This window comes from Budorcas taxicolor, chromosome 5 (assembly GCF_023091745.1).
Source record: "Budorcas taxicolor isolate Tak-1 chromosome 5, Takin1.1, whole genome shotgun sequence".
Taxonomy (NCBI): Eukaryota; Metazoa; Chordata; class Mammalia; order Artiodactyla; family Bovidae; genus Budorcas; species Budorcas taxicolor.
In genome coordinates this window covers 50831334-50840603 of record NC_068914.1, presented here as the reverse complement: position 1 = coordinate 50840603, position 9270 = coordinate 50831334, and the positions used below count along the sequence as shown (strand labels likewise).

The following is a 9270-nucleotide window of genomic DNA, read 5'->3' as shown; positions in this document are numbered from 1 at the left end:
TTTTTTAAAGCTTTATGTTTATAAAGCTATAAAAGAAACATTACTAACAGTGGCTAGAGAGAGAACACCTACAGGGTTTGACAACACTGAACAGTGGGCTGCTCTCGCGACCTCTTCAAAGTGCCACGTGCCAGTTCCCTCCTCTCTCTCATTTCTGGATCTGTTTCTGTCGATTAACTTCTTCTTAGCTGTGAATTACGTTTCCTTGTTTCTTCAAATGTCTAGTAACTTTTAGTGACTCTTGGAATATAAAATTGCATACTTGATTTTGTTGGATTTATTCTTTTTTGGGGGAAGGGGGTAAAGTAGAAAAGAATAGCTTTGTTAGGCAAAGGGGGCCACAGCAGGCTAACACCTTCAAAACCATGTGTCCCTTGTTGAACTTAGCTCTTAAAAGAGTGTTGGATTTTGTTGCTGTTGGCTTGGTCCTTTCAAGGCTTTGTTAGGTAATTAGAATAGGAAAAAGGATTCCAAAGTGGCAGTGACTAAAAGACAAAGAAGGGAAGAGAAGGGAAAATGGAGCAAAAGAAGGTCCGAGGACCGGAGTGAGGACCTCAGGTAGAACACAGCTCTCCTGGCTAGCCCAGTTTTCACAGGGCAGGCTCAGAGGGAGGGAAAAACGTGAAAAGAGGAGCCAAAACTGAGCCAGGGGCTTCTCTTCTCTTCGTGTCTTTTGGGTCAGTGTGCCCTCATGCCTCGAGGAGGTGTTTCCCTTTGCTTGCCAATAAAATTCAGCTATAAACATTGGTCCGTCTGTTGTTTCGAATTTTTGCTGCGACAAGCCAGAACCAAGGAAATCGCACACTCCCTCAACAGCTTGAATGTTTCAGGGATTGTTTTTTAAGCCTTGTTAAGGTGGGTTTAAGAGTCACCTTTACTTCAGGGCTAGTTTAATCTTCCTGCTAATGTGTGCTCCATTTGGGGTATCTGCCCAATTCCCTGGATGTTCAGTAAGGACTCTTCACTCAGAATGATCAGAACTTGAAAGCTTCTCAGCTCTGTGTGCACTCTGGGAATTATCTAGCTTACAGCTCCCTGGTCTTTCAATATATGAATTTTAGGAGGACACACCGGAGAAGGCGATGGCACCCCATTTCAGTACTCTTGCCTGGAAAATCCCATGGACGGAGGAGCCTGGTGGGCTGCAGTCCATGGGGTCGCTAAGAGTCGGACACGACTGAGCAACTTCACTTTCACTTTTCACTTTCATGCATTGGAGGAAATGGCAACCCGCTCCAGTGTTCTTGCCTGGAGAATTCCAGGGATGGAGGAGCCTGGTGGGCTGCCGTCTATGGGGTCGCACAGAGTTCGACGCGACTGTAGCAACTTAGCAGCAGCAGCAGGAGGACACACTCAGCCCCATACTGCGGGGGACTGCCCGTAAAGGGTTAAGTCTTGGGAGCTGCTCGGCAGATATGCAGAGCCTTAGGCACGTTCCTAAGCTCCCTGTCCCGCCACCCTCAAGAATTTTTATAGCCCTTAAGGCCCCAAGATGTCTTGTTTCTGCAACATGTAAGATAGATAATCTTATAGTGCTCTGTACACAATGGTAAGGGTCTGGTGATTGTATCCTGAGGTTAAAAAATAATCCTGTGCATGTCTTAAGTCACGTATTTTATCCTATAAATATTGTAGCCTAATAAAGAAAGGCATCAGCCATTTGTGGTCTGATCCTCTCAACCCCATCTTTTGTCTCTATCTCTTATTTTTCTTAGCGGGGACGCTCCGTTCTCTCCCTGTGCAGGTGCAACTCTTGCTTGTGCTGGCCGCGGCAGGTGGCGCCCAACGTGGGGCAGATCGACAGTTTTCCTCGCCACTACTCTTATTAAGCTGAAAAGAGTGAGTATATAAGTATACAAGTGATTTAAATTAAGGAGGAGTAGTAAGGTATATAGTTGAGAGTATAAATATGGGACAGACGCATAGTCGTCAATTGTTTGCACATATGTTATCTGTAATGTTAAAACACCGGGGAATTACTATTTCCAAACCTAAATTAATCAATTTTCTTTCATTTATTGAAGAAGTCTGCCCTTGGTTCCCCAGAGAAGGCACAGTAAGTTTAGAGACGTGGAGAAAGGTAGGGGAACAAATTCGGACTCATTATACTTTACATGGCCCTGAAAAGGTTCCTGTAGAAACTTTATCTTTTTGGACACTAATTCGTGATTGCTTGGACTTTGATAATGATGAATTAAAACGTTTAGGAAATTTTTTAAAACAGGAAGAAAATCCTCTTCATGTTCCTGATTCGGAGCCCAAGTATGCTGTTCCCGAGGGAATTGAAGGTGACCCTCCATTTTGTAACTTATCGTGTCCTTCGGATAATGATGATTCACTTTCCTCCACAGATGAGGTGGAATTAGACGAAGGGGCTGCTAAATACCATCAAGAAGACTGGGGTTTTTTAGCACAAGAAAAAGGGGCGTTAACATCTAAAGATGAATTGGTTGAATGTTTAAAAAATCTCACTGTTGCTTTACAGAACTCAGGAATTAAGTTTCCTAATAACAATTTAAAATCCGCTTCTGCTCCGCCTCTTCCCCCTGCCTATGCTCCTTCTGTTGTTGCGGGTCTCGATCCCCCTCCGGGGCCTCCTCCTCCTCCGCCATCTGAAATTGTGTCTCCGCTACAAAAGGCATTAAGACAAGCACAACGACTTGGTGAGGTTGTCTCCGATTTTTCTCTTGCTTTTCCTGTCTTTGAACATAACAACCAGCGTTTCTATGAAGCGCTGCCTTTCAAACAATTAAAAGAGTTAAAGATTGCTTGCTCACAATACGGTCCTACCGCTCCATTCACTGTTGCTATGATAGAAAATTTGGGTACTCAGAATCTACCCCCAAATGATTGGAAACAAATAGCTAGAGCTTGTCTTTCGGGGGGAGATTATTTATTGTGGAAATCTAAATATTTTGAACAGTGTGCTCATATAGCCGATGTTAATCGGCAGCAAGGTATACAAACCTCCTATGAAATGTTGATTGGTGAAGGTGCTTTCCAGGCTACTAATACTCAACTTAATTTCTTACCTGGTGCATATGCGCAAATATCAAATGCAGCCCGGCAGGCATGGAAAAAACTCCCTAGCTCCAGTACTAAGACAGAAGATCTTTCAAAAGTCCGACAGGGACCTGATGAGCCTTATCAGGACTTCGTGGCACGGCTCTTAGATACTATAGGTAAGATAATGTCAGATGAAAAGGCTGGGATGGTATTAGCAAAACAATTGGCTTTTGAAAACGCTAACTCTGCCTGTCAAGCTGCTTTACGACCTTACCAAAAGAAGGGAGATCTGTCTGATTTTATTCGCATTTGTGCTGACATTGGACCCTCCTATATGCAAGGCATTGCCATGGCAGCGGCATTACAAGGAAAAAGCATTAAGGAGGTACTTTTTCAGCAACAAGCCAAAAACAAAAAAGGATATCAAAAGTCAGGTAATTCGGGCTGTTTTGTTTGTGGTCAACCTGGCCATCGGGCTGCAATGTGCCCCCAAAAACAACAAATTCCTGTTAACACTCCTAATTTATGCCCAAGATGTAAAAAAGGGAGGCATTGGGCCTGAGATTGCCGTTCTAAAACGGATGTTCAAGGTAATCCTTTACCCCCGGTTTCGGGAAACTGGGTGAGGGGCCAGCCCCTGGCCCCGAAACAATGTTATGGGACAACACTGCAGGTTCCCAAAGAACCATTGCAGACCTCTACCGAGCCACAAGAGGCAGCGCAGGATTGGACCTCTGTGCCACCTCCTACACAGTATTAACTCCTGAGATGGGGGTTCAAACCCTTGCCACAGGAGTGTTTGGGCCTTTACCTCCAGGAACTGCTGGACTGCTTTTGGGGCGCAGCAGTGCGTCTTTAAAAGAAATACTTATTCATCCTGGCGTAATTGACTCTGATTATACAGGAGAGATAAAAATATTAGCCTCCGCTCCTAACAAAATTATTGTAATCAATGCAGGACAACGTATAGCTCAACTCCTTTTAGTTCCATTAGTTTTACAAGGAAGAACAATTAACCGAGATCGTCAGGACAAAGGTTTCGGGTCCTCTGACGCCTATTGGGTGCAAAATGTTACCGAGGCACGACCGGAATTTGAACTGCACATCAATGGTAAGCTTTTCCGCGGTGTACTTGATACAGGGGCTGATATTAGTGTTATTTCTAAAAAACACTGGCCTATTACATGGCCTAAGCAAATAGCCATTTCCACTCTTCAAGGAATTGGCCAAACTACTAATCCGGAACAAAGTTCGTCCCTTCTTACTTGGAAAGATAAAGACGGCCATACGGGCCAATTTAAACCTTATATTCTGCCCCATCTTCCAGTTAATCTATGGGGGCGTGATATATTAAGCAAAATGGGTGTATACTTATATAGTCCTTCACCCACCGTAACAGATTTAATGCTAGATCAAGGTTTACTACCTAACCAAGGTTTAGGTAAACAACATCAAGGCATCACTTTGCCTCCTGATTTAAAATCTAATCAGAGTCGAAAGGGCTTGGGGTGTTTTCCTTAGGGACCTCTGATTCTCCTGTGACACATGCCGATCCTATTGATTGGAAATCTAAAGAACCGGTATGGGTTGATCAGTGGCCCCTAACACAAGAAAAACTTACTGCCGCACGACAGCTGGTGCAGGAACAGCTAAGACTCGGGCATATTGAACCCTCTACCTCTGCGTGGAATTCCCCAATTTTTGTTATTAAAAAGAAATCGGGAAAATGGAGATTGCTACAAGACCTTCGCAAGGTAAATGAAACGATGATGCACATGGGAGCCCTACAACCTGGGTTACCCACCCCTTCCGCTATACCTGACAAATCCTTTATCATAATTATAGATTTAAAAGATTGTTTTTACACTATTCCTCTTGCACCCCAAGATTGTAAAAGATTTGCCTTTAGCTTGCCCTCTGTTAATTTTAAAGAGCCTATGCAACGCTATCAATGGAGAGTCCTTCCACAAGGAATGACTAATAGCCCTACACTGTGTCAAAAGTTTGTTGCCGCAGCGTTGGCTCCCGTTCGTCAGCTTTTTCCTCAGTTATATTTAGTTCATTATATGGATGATATATTACTAGCCCATGCTGACGAACATCTATTGTATCAAGCTTTTTCTATTCTAAAACAACACTTGAGTTCTAATGGTCTTGTCATAGCTGATGATAAAATTCAAACTCACTTTCCCTATAATTATTTGGGCTTCTCCTTATATCCTCGGGCTTATAGCACTCAATTAGTTAAGTTACGGACTGATCATTTAAAAACCCTAAACGATTTTCAAAAGCTCCTGGGAGATATTAATTGGATACGCCCTTACTTGAAATTACCCACTTACACCTTGCAACCATTATTTGACATCCTTAAAGGTGACTCTGACCCTGGTCACCCCGAACACTTTCTTTAGAAGGACGATCAGCCTTACAATCAATAGAAAAAGCTATTAGACAACAACAGATTACCTATTGTGATTACCAACGATCATGGGGTCTGTATATACTTGCCACCCCTCGAGCACCCACAGGGGTTCTTTATCAAGATAAACCTTTGCGATGGATATACCTATCGGCTACTCCAACTAAACATTTGCTCCCATACTATGAGCTTGTTGCAAAAGTTGTAGCAAAAGGACGTCATGAAGCCATTCTATATTTTGGTATGGAACCCCCTTTCATTTGTATTCCTTATGCTTTGGAACAACAAGATTGGCTTTTTCAATTTTCAGATAATTGGTCTATAGCGTTCGCAAATTACCCGGGGCGGATTACTCACCATCATCCTTCTGATAAATTGCTACAATTTGCTAGCCTTCATGCCTTTATTTTCCCAAAAATAGTTCGCCGACAACCCATTCCAAAAGCGACACTTATATTTACAGATGGATCTTCTAATGGTACTGCTGCTTTAATTATTAACCATCAAACCTATTATTCACATACCAGTTTCTCCTCTGCCCAAGTTGTAAAATTATTTGCAGTCCATCAAGCATTGCTGACTGTACCCACTTCTTTCAATTTATTTACAGACAGCTCCTATGTGGTCGGTGCTCTACAGATGATTGAAACTGTTCCAATTATCGGCACAACCTCTCCTGAAGTTCTTAACTTATTTACATTAATTCAACAGGCCCTTCACCGTCGTCAAAACCCGTGCTTTTTTGGACATATTCGTGCGCATTCCACCCTTCCTGGTCCCCTGGTACAAGGCAATCACACTGCGGACGTTCTTACTAAACAGGTGTTTTTTCAATCAGCTATCGATGCAGCCCAAAAATCTCATAACTTACATCATCAAAATAGTCATTCTTTACGGTTACAATTTAAGATTTCCCGTGAAGCTGCACGACAAATCGTAAAATCTTGCTCTACTTGTCCTCAATTCTTTGTTCTCCCTCAATATGGAATCAATCCTCGGGGTTTACGCCCTAATCATCTCTGGCAAACGGATGTCACTCACATTCCTCAATTTGGACGTCTTAAATATGTTCATGTCTCTATTGACACTTTCTCCCATTTTCTCATGGCCTCCCTTCATACTGGAGAATCAACTCGTCATTGTATTCAACATTTACTTTTTTGCTTTTCCATTTCAGGAATCCCACACACCCTTAAAACAGATAATGGACCCGGTTATACTAGCCGTTCTTTCCAGCGTTTTTGTCTTTCTTTTCAAATTCATCATAAGACAGGAATTCCCTATAACCCACAGGGACAAGGTATTGTAAAACGAGCACATCAACGCCTCAAACATCAATTATTAAAACAAAAAAAGGGGAATGAACTGTATAGCCCCTCACCGCATAACGCCTTAAATCATGCTCTTTTTGTTCTAAACTTTTTAACTTTAGATGCAGAAGGCAATTCAGCAGCCCAACGCTTTTGGGGAGAACGGTCTCCATGCAAAAAACCACTTGTACGATGGAAAGATCCACTTACCAATTTGTGGCATGGGCCAGACCCTGTATTAATATGGGGTCGGGGTCATGTATGTATTTTTCCACAGGATGCCGAAGCGCCGCGCTGGGTTCCGGAAAGGCTGGTACGCGCGACGGAGGAACTCCCTGACATATCAAATGCACCGCATGACATTGAGCGAGCCCACGAGTGAGCTGCCTACCCAAAGGCAGATTGAGGCATTGATGCGGCATGCTTGGAATGAGGCTCATATACAACCCCCAGTGACACCTACAAATATATTGATCATGTTATTATTATTGTTACAGCGGATACAAAACGGAGAGGCTACGGCTTTTTGGGCATACATTCCTGACCCGCCTATGATTCAATCATTAGGATGGGATAAAGAAATAGTACCTGTCTATGTCAACGACACAAGTCTTTTAGGAGGAAAATCAGACACTCATATTTCCCCTCAGCAAGCCAATATCTCCTTTTATGGTCTTACTACGCAATATCCTATGTGCTTTTCTTATCAATTACAACATCCTCACTGTATACAGGTGTCAGCTGATATATCCTATCCTCGAGTGACTATTTCTGGCATTGATGAAAAAACCGGAAAAAGATCGCACCGTGAGGGAACTGGACCTCTCGACATTCCGTTTTGTGACAAACATCTAAGCATCCGCATAGGAATAGACACTCCTTGGACTTTATGTCGAGCCCGGGTTGCGTCGGTGTACAACATCAACAATGCAAATACCACCTTTTTGTGGGATTGGGCACCTGGGGGAAAACCTGATTTTCCTGAAAATCGAGGACAGCATCCACCCATTCTCTCTGTAAACACTGCTAATGTATATCAAACAGAACTGTGGAAACTTTTGGCTGCCTTTGGTCATGGTAATAGTCTATATTTGCAACCCAATATCAGTGGGAGTAAATATGGTAATGTAGGAGTTACGGGGTATTTATATCCCCGAGCTTGTGTCCCTTACCCATTCATGTTGATACAAGGCCATATAGAAATAACATTGTCATTGAATATTTATCATTTAAATTGTTCTAATTGCATACTTACCAATTGCATAAGAGGTGTTGAAAAAGGAGAACAAGTTATAATAGTAAAACAACCTGCTTTTGTAATGTTACCAGTTAAAATAACTAAAGCTTGGTATGACGAGACTGCTTTAGAATTGCTACAACGCATTAACACGGCTCTTAGCCGCACTAAAAGAAGTGTGAGCCTGATTGTTCTGGGTATAGTATCTTTAATCACCCTTATAGCAACTGCTGTTACCGCTTCTGTATCTCTAGCACAATCCATTCAAGCTGCTCATACTGTAGATTCCTTGTCATATAACGTTACTAAAGTAATGGAAACACAAGAAGATATAGATAAAAAAATAGAAGATAGATTATCAGCTTTATATGATGTGGTTAGAGTTCTAGGGGAACAAGTTCAGAGCATTAACTTTTGTATGAAAATTCAATGTCATGCTAATTATAAATGGATTTGTGTTACTAAAAAGGCCTATAATGCATCTGACTTTCCGTGGGATAAGGTGAAGAAACATCTACAAGGAATTTGGTTTAATACTAATGTTTCTCTAGATCTATTGCAATTACATAATGAAATCCTTAATATTGAAAATTCTCCTAAGGCTACTTTAAATATAGCTGATACTGTCAACAATTTTTTACAAAATTTATTTTCTAACTTCCCTAGTCTGCATTCACTGTGGCAAAGCATAATTGCTGTGGGCATGGTTTTGACTGTTGTACTTATCGTGATTTGTTTGGCTCCTTGTTTTATTCGTAGTATTGTTAAAGAATTTTTACATGTAAAAATTCTAATACATAAAAACATGTTGCAACACCGACATCTTATGGAACTTTTAAATAATAAAGAGAGGGGAGCTGCGGGGGACTGCCCGTAAAGGGTTAAGTCTTGGGAGCTGCTCGGCAGATATGCAGAGCCTTAGGCACGTTCCTAAGCTCCCTGTCCCGCCACCCTCAAGAATTTTTATAGCCCTTAAGGCCCCAAGATGTCTTGTTTCTGCAACATGTAAGATAGATAATCTTATAGTGCTCTGTACACAATGGTAAGGGTCTGGTGATTGTATCCTGAGGTTAAAAAATAATCCTGTGCATGTCTTAAGTCACGTATTTTATCCTATAAATATTGTAGCCTAATAAAGAAAGGCATCAGCCATTTGTGGTCTGATCCTCTCAACCCCATCTTTTGTCTCTATCTCTTATTTTTCTTAGCGGGGACGCTCCGTTCTCTCCCTGTGCAGGTGCAACTCTTGCTTGTGCTGGCCGCGGCACCATACTATCTGCAGACTCCTCTGAAATATT

At 42.1% G+C, this 9270-nt stretch overlaps 1 protein-coding gene across 1 annotated transcript; it reads left to right on the top strand.

Annotated features, from left to right (window-relative positions):
• Positions 1 to 1752: 1752 nt before the first annotated feature.
• On the top strand, positions 1753 to 8849 carry LOC128048791 (endogenous retrovirus group K member 9 Env polyprotein-like). Its single transcript, XM_052641215.1, has 2 exons — positions 1753 to 1839; positions 7013 to 8849. Exon 2 carries the CDS (start codon positions 7014 to 7016, stop codon positions 8847 to 8849), a length of 1836 nt encoding a protein of 611 aa, XP_052497175.1. The 5' UTR covers positions 1753 to 1839; position 7013.
• The last annotated feature ends 421 nt before the right edge of the window (positions 8850 to 9270 follow it).